The sequence below is a fragment of the Melozone crissalis genome, unplaced genomic scaffold (genome assembly GCF_028551555.1).
Source record: "Melozone crissalis strain CALT ecotype California unplaced genomic scaffold, PUWL_Pcris_2 ptg000018l_1, whole genome shotgun sequence".
Taxonomy (NCBI): domain Eukaryota; kingdom Metazoa; phylum Chordata; class Aves; order Passeriformes; family Passerellidae; genus Melozone; species Melozone crissalis.
The window spans coordinates 41,057,847-41,083,429 of record NW_026535796.1 but is presented as its reverse complement, the minus strand read 5'-3'; the positions used below and the strand labels follow the sequence as shown (position 1 = coordinate 41,083,429).

Sequence of the window (25,583 nt, the reverse complement as noted above, 5' to 3'; positions counted from 1 at the left end):
ACCACACAAAAAACCAAGAAATTCCTCAAGGAAAGAAAGTGACCTTGTGTGATTGTCTGTTGATAATTCATGATTACAGAATGCCACAATCTAACAACAGAACTTCTACAGTTTGGTATTTTGGGTTTTACTATAAATATTTGACGAAGTTTGTGTATTAGTATATTTGGCGAGTGTTCAGACATGAGAAAATTTTAATGTTTTGATAGATTTCATATAGAAATAGTTTTAATTAAGTACCCAAAGCTTTAGAAAATAAATGTTTCAATAAGATCTGATTAAGACATGTACTAATGAGAGAGGTATAAGAAAATGCAGTTAAAATATACAAATTTCAAGTGCAAAAAGAAACATCATTACTTCTCAACAGTTTAAACCTTCCTTCTCAAAAACCATCTCCCTTTCTCTAATAAAGCTAAAATACCAGCCTTTCAATAGGCAGCCCCAGTACTCAGTTGGTAGGAAAGATACATCTATTGCACTAGAAGTACAAAGCTAAGAATAATGCATAATATTTTATTCTTAAACTTATTTACAAAAATATATTGCACCAATCCATTTTCCTGTTTCCAGTTAATGTTAAGGAAAAGCCTATTATGTACAAAGTTAAAAACAGAAGTGCAAAAGCAGACTGAAAGAAACCAGAACGAAGTTTATTTAAAATGCTAAATACAGTTTACTACCTGACCATAGCCTACATCCAGTACGACCTAAAACAATTTGTACCAGAGATATCTGCAATTTCAGAATTCCTTGCATTTCTCTGCAGAACAGGCCTTATCTTTCACTCTAACCATCAGAGGGTTGACATCAAATGTAAAGGCTAATCAGAGCTTAGCTTGACAGCTTCATTTCTCCAGGGAAGTGATGCTCTCTTAGGTAAATTGAGAAAGCTACACAGTATTACACATGTATTTGAAAGGTAGTGATAAATCAGGCATGATGGTTTTCATCCTTCCCAAACACCACGAGGAAAGTTGGCTGATGTTTCAGGACTGATAACTCCAAGGCATTGCCAGTCCACAGCATCTGGTCCTGTCTCAGTCTACCTGCCACTGGGACTGTCATGATGCATTTCTGGGGTGTAGGTAAGGAGCACAATCATAACCCAGAGGTGAAGCAAGGCCTGGGAAAAGAAAAGAAATAAATTTAGCACTGAAAATCACCATCCACAGCAGCAGTAAATAGGAGAGCTCTCAGTGAGAGCTGACAGAACTTGTTTTGTAGAAATATTTTGATTAAAATATTTTTTCTATTAATCAGATACTTCTAAAAAAATAATTGTCATTTGAACACTGAAATGCCAAATCAGATTCTGAAGAATCTATTTACAGAAATCTGAAGACTTTACACAAGCAGCAAAAATAAGACAGCCTGTTTTCCTACAGATTTGTGTTGTCTGGTTTCTCTTTTCCTCCATGGCACAGAGACTTCAGCTGTTCCCTGTGACCCCCAGTCCCCAGCCAGCACACTGATGTGCCTGGTGACTGGTGAGCCACTGCTCCTGTGCCAACTGGCTGACACCTGACTGTAGGCCAGCCCAGCTCTGACTGCCTTCTCTTTAGTGCAGGCACTGATTGGAGGCATTTTTATGAACTCTGTAGGAATGTTCATTCTCATTCAAATTTGGCTGAAATTATCCAATTAGAATAGAAGCTGCCTGGAGTGCAAAAAGGAATACCTAACCCACATTTATTTTAAAAATCTTTTTAAAAATTCAAGTTACAGTAGTCATGGCCAAGGTTTGAGCTGAAAAGGGGTAACTGCCCCTGGCTGCCCAGCTCCTGTACAGCCACCATCAGGTTTCCCTCCAGACTGCAGCTTAGGCAGCACAAGTCTGCAGAGTTTTTACAAAGCCTGCCTTTCCACAGGGCCCGGCAGCTGCCAGGCACCTGCCCTCCAGTGGGTAAGGGAGGATTTCACTTCTAGCAACTGCCAGCCTGACAGCTTTGCCCCATGGGGGTGAGCAATTTTCTACTATTTGTTTAAGTCTACCAAGAACAACTTGTCTTGCTACTTGTGCAGCTACTAGAGAAGAGTGATCATTAGCCACCGAAAAAACACCACAATGAGGAGTCAAATATTAAAAAACCTCTAAAAAAATGTCATTTTCCTAAATGCAGTGCATGCAGGTGTGGCAGGTTAACCTTGGCAACTGGTCACTATTATTCCATATTTTACTACTAGAATCTACTTTCACAGGCTTTAAATGGTGGTTACATAAGTGCCTTTAAGACTGATATACTGAGAATTCCTGGGAAAAACTGAAAGCTGCCAAGCAACACGACTCCAAAATGCTGTTGTAAAAGCATTATTTGGTCCACTTTCCAAAAACTCACACTGAGTTGTTAATTACAGCCTTTTGAGCATCAGTCTTTCCATTTAAGACATACTGGCATGTAAAGTGGCTCTAGAAGTCTTGCACTGAAGAGAGCTGACTCACCATGTAAATGATGACAAAGACTCTTGCTATGGGGTATCGCCTCAGAAAGATTCCCAGCCGAATGCTACACAGGGAGCACGAGAAAGCAAAACACACAATTTAACACTGAGCAATCAATTCTTGTCACTCTCATCTCAGCCACCACAAATTCAAACATTATGGCTTTGGTTCTGTCTTGAATTTTCTCAAATACACATAAGGCTTTGTTGTTGTCTTGAATTTTACTTCATGTACTCAAAACATTGAGTGGAGTGAGAAAATTCAGACCATAAAACCCTCCTAATTTTTTCCCAATCACAGAAATCCTGTCACAATGAAAGTCATGGAAGCACAAAGGACTTTCTATCAAGGTATCTTGCTTTCAAAGGACTAAGAAGTACTACTAAATTTTGTTTTCTGTTGGTATTTGTTTCAAGTTTTGTAGCAGACCTTTGCTGTGAACACTGTCAATTCACCTAACTCCTCAGAAAGGGATCAAAGCAAATTTATTGCTGGATCCAGAATGGTTTTCATTTACTAATTTCTCAAACAGATTATCTTCCAAGGTAATCTGCTGCATTGGCTAAGAAGGCAGTATCTTGTCTTCATCAGGACTGAAAGAGTACAGATGATACTCCCCCACTAATACACTCTTACAGTTTATCACAGACACAGCCAAAACCTCTGAAAGTAAAAAATGCAGAAGATGGATGTAATGAATTTGATTAGATATTTTTTCATAACTCAGGGAACTCCTTGCACCAAAATCTGTAAGAGCTTTGTTTAAATAATTGACAGTAATTTGCAAAAGCTTAACAATATTAATGTCATAGGTTAAGAATATTAATGTCAAAGCACAAGTGAAGTGGGTCAATACTCAGTATTTGATACCACACTTGAGCTGCACTATTTTAACCTTTTCCCTTCATAAAGGGAACAGTACACCCCAAAGTGTGTCCCTTGCACACTGCAAAAGGCTGGCAGTGATTACAGGTGAGCTCCCTGGGCACAGCCTCACCTGAACTGGTCGATGGTGCTGGCAGCCTTGCGCACCCTCCCGTACATTCCCGCCACGCCGGAGTCGGCGTCACCGAACAGGACAGGGACACTGCGCAGGCGAGCCCCTGCGCCAGGGAACAAATTACACAAACTGCTGTCAAATAAAACAAACTGACAGATTGTAACAAACATATTTATAAATAATATACACTGATCAATATGATTGTAGTGCCATCAATTCTTGATAAACTTACAATCAAATCAAACTTTTCTTCCGCCTCATATATTTTTAAAATGTATCAGTTTACTAAATGGATATCTTGATATTCAATTCCATCATGTCACTATTATTATATACATATATATATTATTTATACACTTAATAACTATTATTAGGTGTATAAAATGATGAGCTTGATACTGGCACAGTTTCTCAAATTTTTTTACTCTCATACCATGAAACTTTGATTAGCATTTCTGACAGTAACTTGTACGTTCAACAATTTTTACTTTATTTATATTTTTACTATGTATCAACTTCATTAAAAAAAGATAATGCTACTTTTCTGTAACTAAATTTCAGCTTCTGAAGTTACTTACAAACAATTCCAGCTTTGATAAGCAGAGAAAAAGTCGGGACTGTTATTTCACACCTCTTGGTGACTGTCCCTTGCTTTTAAAGTTACTTAACATACATACATAATGGCAAATTTTGACTCTGAAAAGTAACATCTCAACACATTGGATCAACTCCTGGGGTTGTCCCAGAAATACTGGACTGACAAACCAACTTTATCAAAACCAACATATTTTAAGCTGCTTTTCAAGAAAAACAGAAAGCAAGGAGGGAAGAAATTAATTTCAATTGGATCAATTCTCAACAGGAAGTAATCCATTCTTACTCTCTTCCCAAACCCTTTCTGCAAGAGAACACTTAAATCCTGTTTCTAATATTCAGTTTAAACCCAAAATACAATTTTATTTGCACTTGTGACAGAATTACTCCAGCAGTGCCATAGTATAGAGAATTAAAGACTAAATCTGCCTTGTTAAATTTACTGAAGTCATTTGTTCACAAGAAGGAGCTTCTGGTTAACTTTGATACTGGCTGCTGCAGAGAAGGTCTCTAGAATAAGTGGCCTATTTTCAGCACTTATTTTTCCTTACAAACTCAGACTTTCAGGGAAAGGAAACAAAATAAGCCTGGACTGCAGAAAAGAGAAGAGTTTTAAGTATTGTATTTCCTTGCTTACCTTCAGCACCATCAATGCCTGCCATGTTAATGGAAGGTCCATTGGCACTTGTGCCTTGCACAGCCTTCAGCTGCTGCTCGAGCCGTTCCAGCTGGTACACCAGGGAATTCTTCTCTGTGCTCAGGCTCTCTAACATGGTTTGCTTCTGAATTAGTGTTTCTGTCAGCTGGTGAAGCCGATTCTCCAATTCTGTCTGACTACTACTGCTTAGAGTCTTGTTTGTCAGCTAAAAAAGCAAAGAAAAAAAATCATTCTAAATTCAAACTGACCAATTGACACATTACAAAGCTCAATAACAACCTAAGCTTTCAAGAACCAAGTTACTCCACAGCAGAATTTTTGCAGGATAATGCCATTAAAACTATCACTGATGAATGCAATAAGGAGGAAACCTAATTTCAACAGTTGTTAACTGTTTGCATTACACAAGAAACTCTTTATAAAAATGTATCTATCTTTCTCTTTTCCACCTATAATCATATGAAAGTTTCTGTATGAGCCCAAATTTGATCACAACATTGATGCTATGCCTCAGAGACAGGTTTAAACAGCAATCAATAGCAAGCTAATCCAGCCTGCCTACCATACTTTCAACTTAGTGAGCATGTAAAAATGTTTTCACACAATGAAAGGAAAAACTCAGTACAAACAGGGAGACCTGATGCCATTTTACAGGAAAACATGAATGAAATGGTGAGAATGCAGGGTATGTTGCAGAAGAACTGAGGAGCACCAAGGCAGAAAACATGACAGTACTAGCAAATAGAAACTGCAATGCCAGCAAGTGGATCGTGTGTTTGACATGGATGTTGTCATTCAATTTGCAGAAAAGATTTCAAGCAAATGGGAATCACCACATCTGCCATATGTGCAATAGCTCATCTATTCACCCCCAGTCCTGGACCTCAGCCACCTTGTGGCATCATATTCCACAAAGATGGAGCTTCACTAATGAAGAAACAGAATCATTAGGAATTACAGATACCCAAAATACAAACTAGGTGCCTGCACCCAGGCAGAGGCAGGTGCAGGCAGTCCTGAAGTTCAGCATCACCAGAAAATTCATCTGCCAACATGCCCAAGAAATCTGTATGACATCACAACCATTTCCAAATGCTGACATTGTAACTGCCCAGCTGCCCACACCTGACTGCAGACTGCCAATTTCCCCATGAACAGCCTACCTTCACTGTGCTAAGGTAACTGAATGAGGCCTGTGCCTTCAGGCTGCCCAAGGAGACTCTGGGGGCTCACAAGTATGTGGGGGTTCCAAAAGGAATTAGACTGACACAAGGGAAACAGGTCCACCTACACAGCAGAACTTGGTAAAGAGTCCCACACTAACAACCCTAATCCAGCTGCACACAGGAGTGCAGCAAGTGGCCAGGCTCACATGGTGGCCCCACTGCCACTGGCCAAGATATGACAGTGGGCCACATGGATCACAGAGTCTGCAGGATGTAACCAAGGTTCTCTGAACAGTTACAAGGATCTTGGCAGAATTCATACTGACCTAATTAAACTCCAATGAGTGTTTTTAGTCTGCAAAGAGAAGAACATTGATCCAACACCCCCCATCAGGTCTAGTTGGGACAGTGGTTGATTTTTTCCCCCTGCTTTATATAAAAGCACATACAACTATAAAATAGGCTATTTACATGGTTCCCTTCTTGTATTCCCTACTCTCAAAACTCTACTCTTTATTGAAAACAAGTACACTGTACCTCACTTGTAGAATGCTTACAGGATTTTTCAGGACAGTTTAGTCAAATAAGTAGTTCCTAACACTGTTTTCATAACTGAGGGGTATAAAATTGTTTACCTGATTTCTGAGCTTCTGAATTTCTTCCTCTCTGTCTTTTATTCTGCTTTGCAAAGTATTCTTTGTCCGATACAGTTCTTCTTCAGCATAACGAAGTTCCTATAAAATTTATCACAATCACACAGAACAGATTTTATACATATTTGTATTTTGAGAGACAACTCTAGTTATCTAGAGTTTCACAAGAGAACACAAGAAAGCAATATGCTGTAATCAAATACAAACTGAAATATTATCTTAGTTACATGTCTGTCATGGACAGGGGTATGGGGATAGAGAGCTGAGTATCAAGACACAACCCACAAGGCTAGTTAAATTCTTTTGTGGAGACTGCCCTAATATAAATATCAATCCAGACTCATTTACTGGGATTTACACAATTTCATTGGGACCAAAATTTTATCTTCCTTACACTTTCACCATTTGTTGCAGTGCTATCTTAAAACTATGCCAATAATGTAACAATTACAAAATACTTAGAGGGTATCTGTATTCCTAAAATAAACTCATTAATTCAAAATACTACTCTTTAAACATGTTTGAAAACCCTTTGCATAGCTATCTATAATTCTGTATGACATACATTTTCCTCTAAAGTTTAGGAAAAATTAACATAGCAGATAAGAAAGGAGAAGGAATATTAGAGAAAAAAATTACTGAAGAGTAAATATAACTGTTTTGTTACTCCCATGATTTGGTGGCTATTTTAGCTCCCACTTACAGACCTGTCAAGCTTATTTTTTAAATTAAGAATCTTCAAATTACTCTGACTTCAGCTGTCAGTTACTACAGAAAACAGATAATCCTGTTCACCCTTTGAACCATCAGATGCACAAAAAAATAACACCTCTACTTATTTTCCATCTTTGGTTTCAGAAACCTTATGGCAATAGTTAAAGCAACTCCCAGACAGAACTGACCATAATTATATTAAGTATCAACACAAGCAATTATGTTAAAAGCACAGGTAAATGGGTGTCATCAAAAGGAAGACTTCAATTTCTGCAACAACTGATGTTTTTTTAAATTCACCTCACTCTTTCTATTGACTTAAAGCATATTCCTCGGAAGGCAGGAGTAACAAAATACAATCTACCATCTGCTTTGACATAATAAACATCAGCTACCCATCAAGAGCAGACCTCGACTTCTGCCTTTTAATTAGTTCAAGCTGCAAGTATCCCATTAAAATGTAATTTCTGAAAGGATAGATAATCCTCTAAGATAAATAGTTCCTAGCAGATACAGAGGACTCATGCTTTCTTCATTATCAATTCTCATTACATGAGCTTTTTCTTATAAGGAAAATTTTTAACATGCAAAGGATTTGTCCAATTCCTACTGCATAGTAAGTTTGTTCACATGAAATACAAGTTTGTCTTTTTTCCCCACTCTCTTTATAGCACAAAACTGTTTAAATCAAGGCAGAATTTGCTCAAAAAGATGACACAATCTGACAGAATTCATTAACATAATTTTATCAGCAATTTGTCTACTACAGCAGTTTAGAAGTAATGACAATTAGATTCAGAACTGAGTAACAAAAATTACTGCTAAAATTGGTTCTACAATGACATTGTTTTGCAAGTTCCAACTTATGGATTAATTGAGCACAGGAAGATTCACAATAGCCACTTTCAGTATTAGGGTTTTTTAATATAAAAAATGTTACACTTGTTACTACATCCCTGTTGTTTGATTGTTTCCCTGTTGAATAAAATTCAATTCTGTGCCCTCCCTTGGGGTCCTGTTTATCCACCAGGATCTCTGTTCATCAGCAGTATCCAGAAGGCCCTGACCATTGCTTAATCTTGGCTGCACTTTCCTTGACCTAGTGGAGCACTAGACAAAAATCAAACACTGCCCAGTATCCAAATATTCTCTTCTTAAGCCAAATGATTTTCTGATGACACCACACAGGGCCTAAAGAGAGATCTGGCTTTCAAGAATTCCTTACCTGTTTCTGCCGTTCCAGTTCAGCTTCTGCCTCCTGCTTGGCCATTTTTTGTGCTGATATTTGCTCTTGCAGGTCTTGAAGCTGCTCTCTCACTGACTCAGCTTCGCTTACCTGCTGTGTCTCCATGTCCTGAAATGAACACAAATATAACCATTTCACTAACATTCAGGTGTTACTGCTAATCTGTCATAGATAACAGCAAAAACAGGTAGTATGTACAATATTTCTTCAAGGAAACAGAAGGTGTGGGTGTATTGGATAAATTACATTTGGTGATTTTATACACAATGTTTTTAGTAACACAGTAATAAAATAAATACATTTTTTGAACATGAAAAGTTCTCTGCTTCTTCCTTTCTGCTGTCTACAGGCTAAAACTGTGTAAAATGGGCGTGCATGCAGCTGCTGTGTTGAGCCCATTATGCCAGCAGATGGGCATGGATGACTTGGATTACAGGGCTTCAAGGATTAGCAGCTCTTGCAGAAAAGAATATAGGTGGTGGCTATAGAAATCACTATGATTGTTAGGAAAGAAATGCTTCCCTCAAAAGGAGCACAGGGAAGAGAGAAGTAAGGTAATGAATACCAGAAACAACAGACCCACAGTACACAAGAGAACAGTCCTTTGTTGTAGCTAACTGCAAATACAGGTGTACACAGGCACAGCTACCTGCAGCTCTGCTCTCATCTGTTGTATTTGCCCCATCAGTTTTTGTATTTCTTCCCTCTGAGTGTCTCGCTCGTGTCTCAGTTCCTCCAGCTCCACCGTGCTTGCTGTATTGCTGTCCAGGCCTTCAATACCAGAGCCTTCTTTTAAGCTGTTTATCAACTTTTCCTTAGACTGAAAAAATAAATCAATACATTATTTATAGCAGTATTGAACAAGTACTCAACTACAATATGCTATAATGACTGGTTCATCTGTTCTTTTATCCAGTAATGACCCTACACACTTAAAAATGAAAATGCTTCCATATTGATAATTTTTCTGATTTTCTGTATGCCATAAGACTAATTTAACTGAAAGTCTGTGTTATCTGTGAAAGAGTGCACTTCTTTTTCTTTACAAGTGCTTGGAATGTTAAACTTGTCATGGATAACAATTTTGGCCCTCTTGGCACTGAAACAGACAAGATGCACACCAACAAACACTATAGACAAAATTGACCCTCTTTTTCTCCTGCCAACAAAATCAAGAACCAAATACAGCAGTCACTCTTCAAGGAAGGAGGATAAATAATTTTATCCAGAGTCAGTCTAGGGCTACGTTGACATTGACTTGTGATTTTAGGCTTTTCATATTTACCAAGATGATTTAAAACCTGTCCTTGAACATTTGACTAAATTAACTATTCTAAGAAGAGATCTCTATCTTCAACATGTTGCTAACATTTGTAAACAAGACTCAAACCAACCACATCTGGACATGGTATCTTTGACAATTTACATAGTACAAAACTGGCACAAAATACCTGATTTAGCCACTGTTCATATCACATTAATCACAAGCAACCTTTCAGGACATGGAAAAATACTCTCTGGTTACATGTAAAGTATCCATTCTATGCTTTGCTTCCACCCCAGGCAGAACAGAGTAACACTCTTGAATCAAAAATACTGGATATGGAACAAATTGTAGGTTTCACCTACTGCAGTTACATCTATCTGGACTCCTGGATGTGGAACACACTGACAAATGAAGCACAATAAGCACAATGGTTCCCTAGGATTTTTTTTCAGGTTCAGGACCTGAACTACCATTTCAATTCCATAACCTCATCTATAAACTTAAGTTTACAAAAGGCAGACTGGTAGCTCTTCTACACATTACAGGTCACATGAAGAAACAGACCACAGGTACGATTATTTGAAGCATAACACCTTAAAGCAGTTAAAGCACACAGATCACACTGTATTGCTTCACAACAGTGCTTACTTGGAGAATGCGAGTAGCTTTCTGTTTATAGTCTGTCAGCTCCTGTTTTGCAGATTCCAGGTGGCTTTTGGTCACTTTGACTTGCTGCTGAAGCTCATCAGCTCGCCTCTTCTCATCTAAATACTTCCTCTCTGCTGCAGTTATCCCTTCTGCCAGGTGCTGACGTTCTGCTTCCACTTTACTCAGACGAGCCGCAAACTCATTCTATGAGTAATAAAGAAACAATAGTTTGTGTTTAACACAGCCTCAACTTTCATCTAGGAAGGAAAAAAGAAAGTTTAAAAGCAACTACACAGAGCACACCACCTCCTACCTACCACCTCCAACTTAAAGACTGCTACGTGGGAAGAAGCTCTGCTTGCTTAACCAAGTGGTAAATAACCCAAATAAGAATATGCTTTTCTTTCCCTCGCCACAAATAGTGAGGGAATAAAAATCTTCCTGTAATTCAAATTTATTTAGCAAACAAAAAGCAAGCTTGCCCCTCAAAAAATATTATCAATTTTAGAATGACATATTTTGAAGTACTGTAAAAAAAACCAAAAGAGACACTCTCAAAGATTTTCAGATATGCTATTATATGTAGCAAAGGCCAAATTAAGTATAGAAAACATTATTGATAATGTTGTTGCATCTTTCCCACAGAAGTCCTTCATCTTAAGATCTCACAGTAAAATTGTGTAACAACACACCACGGAAAACTAAACTGATTACCAATTTACATTTCAAGCATTGTATTAACATTAAAGTTAGCATTAAAAAAACCCAGTAAAAATTGTCAACATTAATCCTCAAAAACTTTTACTCATGAAGTTTTCAAAATAACATATAAGAAATAAATTAGCAACTCAAGGGTATTTAGTGCAGCAGACAGCAGCACACCCTTCCAAGCAATTAGTACCCTGAACAGGAACTGGAGTCAAAGGGAGGAGAGAGCACATGGAACTTCATGGATCTGATCTCAAAATGAGAATCCTGAAGTCTTCCTGACTCTTCATGTCTAACCTGCATTTGTTTGTAACTTTCTTGCTCTCGCTTGAGTGCAGAGTCTGCATCACGCAGCCTCTCCTGAAGAGTCTGAAGGGCTTGATTTTGTAAACTGCTTCCTTCACTGTGGTCTTGTATTATCCTGAAATAGAGACACACATTTATTGGAAAAGAAGCAAGCTATTGTGATTTTTTGTGTAGAACTATAACCTCCTAGATTCCAGACCAGCTTTGAAAATTTGCCCAGTAGATTACTGCATTTGGACTACAGTTAATGACTCACACTTCTCCTCCCTGGCCTATATTCTGGAGTATCCATATCCCAGCAATGAGATAAGTATGTATATTTGTGGATAAGCCAGTCTATTTTTCAAGAAAAAAAAATTCTTGGGATCTTCAGCTTCATGCCTCTGACACAAATACTTTACAAAAAATGGATTCCAATAATCAGATGCCAACATATGCCCTATTTAATACTCATTTGTCCTGTTCCCACTGCCAGCTATGATAGAGCAGTTTCAGTGCAAACTTTAATCCTTGTATTTCAAATCTTTCCTCGTTAGTTTATTATTTTTTATTCTTGAAGGCAGTGAATTATCTACCTTAATTTTTTTTCAAACTTATTACTATTTGCAGAATTCCAAAGTATGAAAGGAAGAAGTACCGTGATTTTTCACTCTGCAGTGCCTCTAAAGCTTCTGTGCGAGCACTCAGGAGCTGATCAGCTTCTTGCAGCCGTACTTTCAGCACAGCCAGCTGGGAATCTTTGGCACCAACAGCTTCTGTCAGATCATCCACCCGAGCCTGAAGCTCTCTAACCATCCTGTCACTCTTGGAATGGTCAACATTCCACTTCTCCACCTTCTCCCGGGATTTGTTCAGTTCTACAAAATAAGAAGTTTCTTTGAAGTTTACAAAAGTAGATATTGCAAGGGCTTGTAAGCAGTCAGGATGCAACTATCTCATTTCTTAAAGAAAAAAATTAAATACGACCAAGTTGAAGTAAAATTGAAAATGTATAAGCTACTGGGAAGTAACAAATGCCAGATTTGCTGTCAAAACACAACCCAGAAAATTTTGGAGGTGATCTCAAAACAGACATTTCCTTCTGAGTCATACTGTGGATGACAGGATTTCACCTGATCCATCCCCTGCAACGGCCTAATGGTAAATATCCCTGTGCCAAGAGAAATGTTTGTATAAAGCATTTAGTTTAACTCCAGTTTGAGTTTACTGCCACATAAAAAACAACAGAAAAATACACCAGTTGTGAATAATGCCCGAATACTTAGAAGCTTCTGTTTTTAATCTAACATCACACATTAAACTTCAACTGGATATAAGAACTTAAACACAGCATCACACATTACACTTAAACTAACATCACACATTAAACTTAAACTGGATATAAAAATTATCTGGCTTATGCAGTTACTGTGAAAAAAATGTGGTACCTCAATTTTATGCCTAACAGCAGGAGTTTGCTCTCTGTTTTATCATTTAATTTGCACTCATATTTTTTATATTTTCATTTCACTTGATTTTGAAGAAGCAAGTGATGTCATATTAAAAATATTAATTTTATATTTTTACTGTCAGTTTCTAGCATCAGAGAATATAGTCTACTACAGCCAGAAAGTAGTCAGTTTGAAGTATTCAAAGGAATTTGGTCATTTAAAAATAAGTATTTTGCAAAAGCCATTAAAATGCAGGAAAAGTATTTTGAACATGGTACTTCCTGCCAGTGTTTTATTGAGAAGTAAGCTTTGTAACTAACTTGAACACATCATTTTAATCAACATTTGTTGTATCTTTGTAGTTGAACAAGTCTTTTAATTTCTCCCATCTCATTACATGGAAAGTCATACATGCAAAGGTACCTGGAGAGTTTTTATTATAAATACATAGAGCATTGTTTCCTAGCTCACTGGCACATTGCTAATGTTACAGCTGATGTACCTTCTTGTGTTTCTTTGGACCTCTGTATTAGTGAAGCCACTTCTTGATTTAAAGACTGAACCTCATTTCGCAGCAGCTGGTTCTCCAGGCGAAGGTTGGACAGCTCATGGGATTTGGAATCATCACTGGCTGAAGGGCTGGGGCTGGTGGCTGCACTTGGGGATGAATCCTTCAGGCCATCATTCCCTTGGGCTCCCAGGCCAGAGTCTGAACTGTCTGGAGTTTCTGTACAGGGAGATGCAACTTAGAACAAATGCCTGTGTTTGTAAACTACCTTTCTATAAACAGTACTTCCATGTTCTGCATCAATGGTTAAGGAACAACAAGGATAATAAATCAAAATAGTTCATGCTGGAATGGAATATGGAGATAATTCTCAAAAGGGGTTGCACAAGACAGGACTATTTACGTGCATCATGCAATGTTTTTGTTAATACTGCTAGACAAAACATAATAGAAGTTACAAAATTTCTTATTAGATAAATGGCACCTTTAGGATTTCAAAACATCAACACTCTATTTATGACTTTGCTGCTCAGAGAAGTCCTCAGAAGCTGAAGAGTAACAGAAAACACTAAATGCTAAATGTACATGGCAACTAACTGCAAGAATTTTTAGTACAAGCTCATTCTGGTTTGCATTCAGATTTTGCCAATGCCAATTTTATTTCAAAAGAGAGAACAATAAAGGAACTCCTAGTGATATTCTGAACAAGGCCCCTGGAGGGAAGGAGGAACCAACAGCCTTTTCCCAACATGCAAAACACACATCTTGGATTAATGCTGTGAAAGCTACAAATCCCCTGTCAGAGTCCTGACTCCAGCACGCAGATAATTGGAAGCTTTGCAGCAATGTAAGATAAAATGACGCAGCAAGCAAGGAACAAACAAACAGGCAATCCAAAATGTTACTGCTGAATATTTACTCCCCCTTGTGATCATTAACCAAGCTGCTTCACTTTTCTCACCACTGCAGCAGCCCCTAACACCCCAAGCCCAGGGAATGGGGACACACTGTTAATGCTGAGCAACACCACACCCACAAGTAGCAGCAGTGACACAGGAATTCTTCCACGTTTTCTCAAGCCTTTTTCCAATTAAAGGGATCCTAAAAGATGTCATTATCTTTCCTTTGATTTACTTACAGTTTCCAACTTAGAAAATAATTTAGGCTCATTTCTCTGTCTGGAAAAGTCAATAGATTAAGCTAATGAACCAAGCAATGAGCCATTTATAGCACAGATTAGATTATACCCATGGCAACATACAAAGTACAATGCTAACTGGTTTTGTCTATAGCTAATACATCATAAGCTACTTCAACACATTCTGTGCTGAATATTGAAATGACACAGATATATCTGTACAATGAACTTTGGAAAACTGTGTGTTCAAATCCTGTATTGTAACTGCATTCTTCCTTATTTAGCAGCTCCACAACACAAAGTCTGCTCAAAAATCCTTAGAAGAAAATTCAACAAGCCACACTGAAAACAAATGTTTCTTAAGCACCAATCAGCAAGGCTGCAGAGTCAGGTCTAACATATCTGTATTATTTATTTTTAGTAGTAAACCTTACTGAAAAGTCATGGACTCAGAAAAATATTCATATGTTTGGGAATTATCCCTTTTTATGTCTAAAGCTTCTCAGCATACTTAATGTAGTAGATAAAAAACTGGCGTTTACAACATTTTACATGTTTAAAGTACTAAACAAATAATAAAGTATTCTAACTACATTATAAATAACAGAACCAGTTGTTTCAATTTTCTAAAATAAATACCAGCAAAGTAGCACAGCAACTACAGCCTGGACAGTCTGGTAGAGGACAGAAGTTCTTGACACTTCCCAACCACGCTGTCCTTTGTGTGTTGACTTGAGCCCAGCCCCAGCTTCTGTCTGGCCTGAGGCTCACTCAGGCCTCTGGATTCAGACTGCAGCCATGATCTGCTGCTGGCAAAGCCAGAGGCTTTATCTCCCTGGCTCCCCACCAGCCTGCCTGCATCCAGCTTCCTGCAGGACAAGCACGTGTGCCAGCTCACCCCTCCTGCATGGAACAGGAACAGCTCACCCCACGCCCTGAGCTGCACTGTAGGAAAGCCACTCCCCTCCCACGTGGCAACAGCGGCTACCAAACAAAAGAGAGACCAAACAAAAGCAGCAGCACCTCTGCTTCTAGGTGGGGACATGTGGGGCTGGGGCAAGGCCAGAGCACAGCTCAGAGGGGCCAGGCTGAGCAGCAGCAGCAGCAGCAAAGCACATCCAGAGCACAGAGCATTCAGGTATTCATTATGTTGTCTGTTAAACTAGCACAGTATCTGCTATTGCCCCAGTGATGAAAAAGCCTGAAAGGCCCTGCTGTACCTCACCCATTTGACATTATTATCACCATTAAATGTTTCATGAAGTTTGATGTGTTACCTAGCCTTACCCCAGACATACTTGGGTTTTAAATATCTCTAGGTTCAATACTATTTAACTACCATTGCCTTGGCTCCTGCTGGAATTATCCTCAGTAGTTTTTGCACTCTGTGTACTGGTAGACACAGAACTAATGCTTGAAGTCCGAGAGTGATTCTGAAGAACAGGTGCCTTGCTCTTCTCCTTTTTAGAGTCTATCCTTCCATTAGGTTCTTTCTCTGAACTGTTGAGAAAATCAAATAGCAACTCGTCATCAGGTTCTGACTTTTTTCTTCTCACAAAATGTGAGGCAGCTCTGGGTGTGGAAGCATTTTCTACTGGAAAAGCTGCCTCTGAGGATGTCCTACGTGCTGTTTTAATATTTGCTGTTCCTGCCAGGATTGTGGCCTTTTGGTGTTTAATATTTTCAGCTGCTGAGGAGATGTAGGCTGCTTTGGATGAGGTCTGGTATTTCAGTTCTCCAGTATGCTGGTGCACTTCAGAATACTCATTGGCAGAGTCCAAGTTCTTCTTATCATAAACTGCACTGCTCGAGGTGTCTTTTTTGCTCAGAGCTGATGCAGCTCCTTGATCAACTCTGTTGAGCAGATCCTCTGCCTTTCCAGCGAGATCAGCGAGCCAAGACATGATGAGTGTCTGTCGATGACCTCTGTACAATTAAAATTTCAGGACCATATACTGCAAAAGACAGAAGGATTACAAATCAGATTGCTGCTGCTGAGGCGAGATGTACTGTTTATCTAAACAACTGGTGTGTTGAGCTATTAGTGCTGTAGTTATTATAATACTTTTCTTCTGCTTATTTGGTATTTTGCTGTTCTGGTAACTAATGGAAATAAACCAAACCAGTTTCAGAGGAAAACAGACAAAACCTAGGTCTTTAAATGAAGGTTATTAAAAGCAGACCACTGCATCAGTTTCTTGTATCTTCAGTTGCTACAGAGTATCACAGAGCAAACAAGTATGACTTAGATATTTGGCCTGCAAATTCCCAAGCTAGCTCAGGCCAGGATCTCCTCCCCCACAAACTCTGCAGCCTCTGCCTCTCTGTGACACCAACACGGCGGACAGGTGCCTTCACCACCTGCACCCCGGGCCGGCGACACCGCAGCGGGGGCGTGCGCCTCCCCCCAACTCCGGGAGGGGACGTTCAGAGCGGCCGCTGCCCCCACGCCCAGCACCGCCTGCCCTCCCCAGGCCCGGCCCCACGCAGGAGCGGCGGGGGCCTCAGCAGGGCCCGGCCTCACCTCCTGCAAGCGCGGGGAGCCCCGGCCCGGGGGGAGCCGTGAGGGGCCGGCAGTCAGGGCAGGGGAGCCCCGGCCCGGGGGGAGTCGTGAGGGGTCGGCGATCAGCGCGGGGGACGCCGTGAGGGGCCGGCGGTCAGCGCCGAGAGCCCCGACCAGGGGGGAGCCGTGAGGGGCCGGCGGTCAGCGCGGAACCACGGCCGTGCCGGGCCGGGCCGGGCGCCTCAGCCCAAACGCTTCCGGCAGACGTGGCCGCCTTTCCGGGGGCACCGCGCGCAGGCGCAGCGGAGCCGCCCCGCCCCCGGGACGTTCGGCCCCCGCCACACTCGGGCCCCGCCCCCGGCGCTCTCATGCCCCGCCTCCGGCGCGCTCAGGCCCCGCCCCCGGCACACTCGGGCCCCGCCCCCGGCACATTCGGGCCCCACCCCCGACGCGCTCTCAGGCCCCGCCCCCGAAGCGCTCTCAGGCCCCGGCACACTCGGCCCCGCCCCCGGCGCTCTCAGGCCCCGCCCTGCCCTCGGGCGGGAGCGGCGCTGGCCGCGCGCGCCCCCTGGCGGTGCCCTCAGTAACCTTTGAGGGGAGACTCGGCAGGAACGCCAATGCCGCAGGATCACAGAATGATCTGTATTAGAAAAGAGCTCAGAGATCAGCGAGCCCGGCTGCTGGCCCAGCACTGCCAAACCCACCAGTAAAACCACATTCCCAAGTGCTGCGTACTTCTGACTGTAACATCCTTCCCTGTCATCTGTGACTCAGTGTCTGCAACCTGCAGTACTTGAATAATTTCAAGATTTTTGGCTATTATCTCTCTTCCTTAAATGCTTTTTCTTAGTAAGGATAGTTGTTAAAGTACACTTACGATGTACTTAAAGCACTACATAACGTTTTGTTGTTCATCCTCTTTCCCCTTTATTTTTTCCTCAATCTTCTACACCAACATATCACAGCTAACCACCACATTTGCTTCTCAGAGTTTCTACTCATGCCTGAACTATCAGCAAGAATGTGAATGAAGATAACACTTACACCCCCTGCCACTTCAGACCCTCCTCTACAGAGGATCGGTTGTCCTCCTGACTATAATGCTGAATGCATGGCTGGTGACCTACATCCGTGCTTCCCCAGTGGTTATCTAGTTGTTATCTTGTCAGATCACATCTTACAAGTATTCTCTGGTTAAATTCACTGCTAGGCTGTTATCAAGTTATCTGATTGTTGTTCCCTGGTTTACAGAAGTTTTCTTACACTTTATCATGGTAATCTTCTTCCAATGGGGAGCATGCAATGTTTGCAAAGATTATGAAGAGTTCCTCTGTAAGTCAAAGACTTCAAAATGTTTGTCTATAGATATGAATTATCAATTATCATTGGGCATCCTTAGGACTTATGCCCAAGCAGGAGACAGGAGCCCTGCTGCCAATTCAGAACGTACTCAGGGAACCAGTACTGGCATGAGTTAATAGAAAATCCATCCTGCCTCATTGCAGATTAAGCAACACATTGGAAATAATAGTAATAAACCAAATAAATTCATGACCTTCAACTTTTACATCACGTGAATCAACTGCACATAAACATAATGTTAATTAATGTGAATGTATCACCTCCTCAGACACTAAGAAAAACAGAGATTTTTAAGAGACTTTATTAATTAACAGTTTACACTCGCTTTACTCAACTTGTTCAGCCTTCAAAGCACGTTACAAATCCCTTCAATGGAAAATTTAGGTATGATTGGGAATGTTTGAAGTATTTGATCATTACACACCAAAGTGACATGAACAATGTTCAGAATATGAAGGGCCAAAGCCACTGCCCTAGGTTATCCCTGTCTTTTACAGAGGGGGTAGAAACAAAGCGTATTTCAATCCAGAAAATATCCTATTGCACCACTGCATCTAGCAAGCCCTTCTCTGCATTAGAGTCTCAAAACATGTTCAGGAAATATACCCACAGCAGAGATGCACAACCAGCAAGAGGAATTCAATTCACATTTTAACATGTCCCATTCCACTCTAGAGCCATTGCATGGTCCTTGTTTGACTGAATCATCTCACAGATGTGAACTAGTTTAGATCAGTAAATGGTTGGACAGAAGTGCCTTTATTCAAGATTACACAGGCAGACTCATAGGATCACATCTGAACTACCCACAGCCTGGGAATTTCCAGTTCTTGCAGAGGACACAATTATTTACCTCAAAGTAAATTCCATGGCAACTCTCTTTCCCTGTTCATACAAAACCTTTAAAACAGAGGTCCTGTATTGATAAAAGGATTGGTTAAGAGTGGGAGAAAATAAATCCTTTAAGTCCTGTATAGATTTTATATTGACTTGTTCAGTTATAGAATCATTCCATAAAATGAATCATACTTTATGTGTAACCTGGGAAACAGCTATTCCCTCTGAATGCTCTGATATAATGTAGTAACTCCACTACATTTCCCCCACTATTTAGTGTCTTTTGGTGTGTAATCTTTGCAACCGCCTGATTTCTAAAGATATACAGGTTACAGCAACACTATTAACATTTGTTCTATTTACATTTTCACAATCATTGATAGTTTCCAAAAATAATGTTTCCAATTATAAAATCAGAAAAAAAAATAGCAGAAAGTTTACTGGGTGAGACCCTGAATAAGTAATGATATCTTTTTCCTTGGTGCTTCTTTAAGAACTGTATTTTCATTCCCATAACTGATGTTCTCAGATTTTGCAGGGTGGTGAGGAAGATAAAAGAAGGAAAGAGAGCTTGCTGCTTGTTCCACTGACCTATTTATAAAGTCCCTCATGTCTCCTATATCAACAGTTACTTCTAAGAATGCTGTGACTGCCAGGCTGAGTGGTGAAAATATTAAACTCTGTCACAAGGGGCATACAGCTTCATTAACTACCACTGAAAACTTTACAGGTGTCTTTTCAGTTTACAGGTGCCCTCCCCAGGGTCCAGGCCCTGATCTGAGATGCTACATATCTTGCTGCATAGTTTGACAGGTTCTGGCTGCAATGCTCTGTCTGCAAGCACAAAAAGGGAGAGATGCATATCTAGCTGCAGACAAAAAAATTAGACTTTCTGTACAAAGCCTTTAGATCCCTATTCATACTCAAAGTAGAAGTAATTTTAAGCTATAATTTACAGACATTATTTTTGTCTATTATAGCTCTCATTGTAAGGAAATTTAAATAACGAAGCTAGAAAATATCTGCCCCAATAACTACAACACAGCAAGATTAACTCATTGCCAGAAAATATTAGGGGCTTTAGGTTTGATTTTTTTTAATTAAAAAAAGAGGCAGACTCTGCAGTTGAAAAAAATAATTAAATTACTATTTCTCACTTTGAGCAGATCCACAGTCTCCTCATTGTTCATTAAGGTAAATTTTTTGGTTGAAGAGGCAAAACAGATACGTAGTCACATGACTGGTACTAGGTTAATCTCTAAGTATACTGAAATAGAGCTTTGGCAGTTAGCTTCTGTAAAAGACTGTGCTGAAAACCATAAAAATTTCAAAAAATACAGTAACAAAAAAAAAAATAAAGATGGGTTATGTCATCCTCATTGAGCCTTCTTTTTCATGTGTTGTGATATTAATACACCACTACATATCTGCTCTAAGGTCACGCAGTATACTGGAAGCATGGCAAATATCAAGGATTGCAAAATGAGGTGATGGTCCCTGGATGAGTGGCTACTTCAGCTTTTATTTCATTCTCAGCATTCAGTGTGTGGCCTCATGCCATTGGTCACTTCAGTGCACCCCCGAACAGAATGCTCTGAACTGTTGTCTGTGACCTTGCCTGACTGTGTGTGAGCTGAGAAATCAGGTCCTGCCCAAAAAGCTGCTGTGAAACGGCTCTGTGCTGGCTGCTGTCCCTGTGTGCACCCCGAGGTAAAGGAGGGTGCCCAGCCTCCTCCTCCACTGCCTCACCCACCCTGCCAGGGCAGCTTCCCTACCTTTGAGCTTACCAGCTTCCCTACCTTTGAGCTGCAGCTTCCCTACCTTTGAGCTGCAGGTTCCCCACCTTTGAGCTGCAGGTTCCCCACCTCTGAGCTTACCAGCTTCCCTACCTTTGAGCTGCCACCTCTGCCCATGCAGCTCACACACCACACCCCTGAGGCTGCTGTTGTCACTATCTCCACATTCCAGTGGGGAATTGAGGTATGGTGAGGAGGAACTAAAGGTGAAATCCTTCTCCGTGCCTGAACAGAGCAAAGCAGGTTTGGTCTGGTCAGAATGTACAAACTCTGGGGATGGGTTATGCTCAGTGCTAATGAACGTGTAAGAATTTTAACCACCAGCCCTCAGTGCACTTCTGGGATCTGAAGGTGTGGAACTTGTCCAGATAGGACTGGCCTCTTGAAAACAAAGCAAAAAGTCACAGCCCTGATTTGACCATCATAATTTTCTTGGTTAGAAAGGCCAGTCAAAGCACAAATCCCTCTCTGAAAGGGGCCAGCTGCAACTGGTGAGGGAAGGTACAGGAACAGGTAGTTCTCAGCTACACTCTCATTAGAGTTTTGACCCAGGGACTTCCAAAGCCAAAGGAAATATCTGTATTTAGAAGGCCTTCAAAGATATTTTTTCTTTTTAATTACTTAATAATTAATAGAACATTTCAAAGCATACAGGTGGAAAAGCATCTCAGCTAGAGAATTTGTAAATAGAGGCACAATTCTGTTTTCTTTTGTTGGACCCTTCTGTTTTCATTTGTTGGACACCTCCATCCCTTATAATTTTCCTTGGTATCACCAAATGATTTATAAATTGAAAATTATCAGAAAACAGTTCTTCCATAAACATGTAGCATGGAAAATGTTTAGGTAAGTTTGAGGAGGACTTTTAGAAGAACTCCATTTCAACATGAAATGATGGACATTCTTAGCTCTGCCTAGTGGCTGTAACTGTCGGCACATGAGTTTGCACAAGGAGCAGGAGTGCAATGCAATAGGCCCTGGCTAGAACATGTAGCCAGGAATATTTGGAGATAGATCACTCCTCATTTTGCCCTGGAAAGGTTGCTCTGTCTCCACTGCTGCATCCTCACTTTTGTGTCAAAATGAAAGACACAAAGTTATGATGTACTTGCATTCCTTCTTCCTCAGTGTAACTCAATTGTATTAGGAACACACACACACACACGTTCTTTCAATCTTTCTGTTGTTACTGCTTGCATTTTCTTTTGTTGCTCCTATTTCTTTATTTTCCTGTAATAAATCACAGTGACACTTTTTCTGCAGTGTCCCCACTACCTTATTTCCTTCCTCTATATAAAAATGACAGAATTAGCATATTATCCTTCTAGCAGGAAACAAAGCCATCCCTCCTAGACACTGCCAGAATTATCAAAGTTTTGACATCAAAAGTGTCTAGTGATGTTTAAAAAATAGCAACTTAAGGAATACCAAGTCTGGAGAGTAAAATGTCATTTAATGATTTAGGTGGGTTTTTTTTTGTATTCTGTCATATGCATTTTCATGACCTCAAGGTACTCAGAATAAGTCTTTGAAAGGGTAGAGGTTTACCTCTAACAAGAAGATGGAATTTGATGCAAAGAGTGTAAGAGCAGCACATGGTATGAGTGCTGGGTGAAAGACACTGGGCCAGTTTAGCAACTTCCCAGCTTAACTGTGAATTACATGGATTAATCCTGGGGTTGCAGATGTATAGATTGCCAGGGCAAGCTGGACCATAAAATGGGAAGCATATTTTAACCAGCAGAGAGAGAAAAGAGCATTATTCCTGATAGTGGCAATGGGCAATGCAACAGCTTGGAATCCAAGTGCAGACATCCACAGTGATACTGCAAACATATCATATATTTAGACAGTAATTGTGTGCAGGAAAAAAATCATTATCAAGAGGATACGTGTAGTGAAGTTTAGGAAATATGCCAGTCAGATATGAGGACACCCACAACTGTCTGCAATGAACTAAAGAGAAAACAGAACTCAACTTCAGAGAAACCTGTTCTGGCTATCCTATTTATAATTGGCTTTTTCACCCCCACAGTTTTCTGTGGACATTCTGGAGGTATTAAAATGATTTTCCTCCCAAAATAAAGATGAACATTGCTTCTTCTTTTAATCATTTGATAGCTAAGATCACCTCACGGTTAATCTATTACTTTTGCTAAAATGAGAATCTTCCCTTGTTCCAAAGACACAGAATAACCATGTCTGATGTTTGCTCTTACAAGGCAGCTAGTCATGTGTCAGTGCTAGACTGACAAATCTAATCTCACTGCTGGTAAAGATGTGGAAAGACCAGGCTCAGCACACTTTTAAATTTATCATAAACCTGTTCCACTCTTCACCTTAAATATTAGCATTTTCTTCCTAGAACTTCTTATTTTGTTTTGCTATTAGCTATCAAGTTAGTGCAACTACAAAGAATAAGCATTTGTTAAAATGTTTAAAATAGGCTAAGGAAGTTTAAAAGGTACACACCCTAAAAATGATCAATTTCTGATGCCACTCCATTCTTTCCCAGCTAAAAGATGTCCTTGACTCATTAAAAAAATCTTGATCTATTCAGCTGCTCTTAAAGGAAAGTGTGGGTGCAGTCCAGAAGGGCTTCCTGTACACTTTCTGAAGTATTTGTTCTGCTAGATTAAAAGCAAAATCAATTTGCAGTCAAAATTTTGTCAGCTGTTAAATCAGTGGCATGGAACCATAAACACCTGTGTTAAGACATCTCCAGAGTTGTGCCACAAATCTGGAAACTCTCTTCTGGGGAAATCTGTGTGCTACCAGAACTATTACTGCAATGCCAGCACTGCCAGTCCAGCGTGGTGTTAGCAATGTTGGATGTAGGAGTTGCAATCCTCTCAGAGCCCTCTTAGCAAAACAGAATCAGGGCTAAACTGCCCAGCCTTGCCCTTTGGCAGCCTTCTGGTTTGTAGGAAAGCTGTTAAGAAAGAAACTATGTTACCTGCAGTTTTGAAGTTTCACATTTTGGGTCTTCTTTTTTTAGTAAACACTTTCAGAATTTGGTAGTATCTTAGATACCATTTGTAGTGTGTGGCTTTGGTGGGTTGCTGGAACTGCCTTCCACAGCATTAAAGTTTTGTTATGAGAACATATGGCTGGTGGTTACTTTTGCTTTTTAGCACACTCAGAGCCAGAGCAAATTGTTTCAGAGCATCATAGGATGGTTCAGGCTGGAAGGGACCAAAGATCATCCTGTTCCAGTCCCCTTCCATGCTAGACCAGGTTACTCAAAGTCCCATCCCACCCAGACTTGAACATTTCCAGGATCCAAAGCTTCTCTGGACAATCTGTTCCAGGGCCTCCCCACCCACACAGCAAAGCATTTCTACCTAATACCTAATCTAAATCTGCCCTCTTTCAGTTCAAAGCCACTCTGCCTTGTCTTATCACTACATATCTTTGTAAAAAGTCTGTCTCCCTGCTCTCCTGTAGCCCCATTTAAGTACTGGAAGGCTGCTATAAGGTCTCCAAAGAGCCTTTTCCTCTGCAGGCTGAAAAACATTTCATTTCAATATCATAAATCCATCATGGTTTTACCTACTTACATGCTATTCTGTTTTGGAAAAGGTGATATGTACATTTGTTTACACAGCCCATTTCCTCTCTTCTATGATAGCAGCAGTTCCAAGGGTCATGCTGGATTCCTGCTGCAGGTGATGTAGCTGCTTCTGTCTGAGCCTCACAACTCTACCATAGAAACCTCTCTGCTAACATCAGCCCATACACTCAGCTACACCTTTCACATTTTTCCCTTAGACAAACTTCCCTCTCAATCCAGGACAGCTTCCTAAATTTCTAGCACAATCAAAGAAATAATTGAATTCAGTAGTAAAAATTGGTGTATTACTCAAGTGTCTTCAGTACCCGCCCAATACACTTCAACAGAGATTTAGGATTCTTGTAGCAGTCTTCCCATGTATCTCACAAAAAAGAACATCCTGCTGATGTTTATTAATGCAGAAGTTACAGACAAGTTATTTGGCAATGACTGTATTAGGTTTCTGGGAAGTGACAGCTGGAACAAGGTGTACTTTCCTCATGTAGCCCAGCTATGAGAAACACCTTTGGACTTAGATGATGGGTCAGCAATGCTTTTAAGTGATATTAGATATCTTTCAGGACAGCAGGAAAATAAAACATAAGCATAACCCACATGGCTACTAGGCTGGAATTAAATGAGGTGAAACTAATATTCCTGGCTTGTTTTTTTTTTTTTTTTATTTTTATTTTTTTCTTGCTGGATAATCAGCATGGTGATCTCTGTCAGTTCGAAAAGGTGATTCCTGAAGTGGCCCGAATTCTATCAGCCAGACTGTCAGGAGCTGTGTCAGGAGCTGTGTCAGGTCCCTGGGCACGACTGCTCCAGGGAAGTATTCATGAACAACCTGTAATGACCTTTCACATTTGTCATCGCAAGCAAAGCTGGGTCGGTGCAGACAATGCAAATGGCAGAGTCAGAACCAAACTATGACTTTCTGCACACATTCAGAAACGGTCGGTCACAACATGCAAAGTTAATTGTTGGGGTTTTTTTTACAGACATGCAAGTGTTTTTTATAGCATGCAATGAGGAAGCTGGTGTGCTATTTGT

General features: G+C 40.4%; 1 protein-coding gene across 1 annotated transcript; it reads right to left on the bottom strand.

Annotated features, from left to right (window-relative positions):
• Window positions 1-1,024: 1,024 nt before the first annotated feature.
• Window positions 1,025-16,419, bottom strand: GOLGA5 (golgin A5). The gene is made up of 12 exons (XM_054275455.1): window positions 15,819-16,419; window positions 13,336-13,560; window positions 12,041-12,260; window positions 11,395-11,518; window positions 10,390-10,593; window positions 9,124-9,294; window positions 8,454-8,582; window positions 6,497-6,595; window positions 4,675-4,900; window positions 3,441-3,546; window positions 2,444-2,507; window positions 1,025-1,126 (listed from the first exon to the last, which is right to left on the bottom strand). Exons 1-12 carry the CDS (start codon window positions 16,381-16,383, stop codon window positions 1,046-1,048), a joined length of 2,214 nt encoding a protein of 737 aa, XP_054131430.1. The 5' UTR covers window positions 16,384-16,419; the 3' UTR covers window positions 1,025-1,045.
• Window positions 16,420-25,583: the final 9,164 nt, after the last annotated feature.

Coding starts and splice junctions, on each gene's coding strand:
- GOLGA5 (XM_054275455.1), bottom strand. CDS start 16,383: ATGTCTTGGCTCGCTGATCTCGCTGGAAAGGCAGAGGATCTGCTCAAC. Junction 6,596..8,453: donor AACTGGAACGGCAGAAACAG/GTAAGGAATTCT, acceptor TAAATTTTATAG/GAACTTCGTTATGCTGAAGA. Junction 3,547..4,674: donor AGGCATTGATGGTGCTGAAG/GTAAGCAAGGAA, acceptor TCCCTGGCGCAG/GGGCTCGCCTGCGCAGTGTC.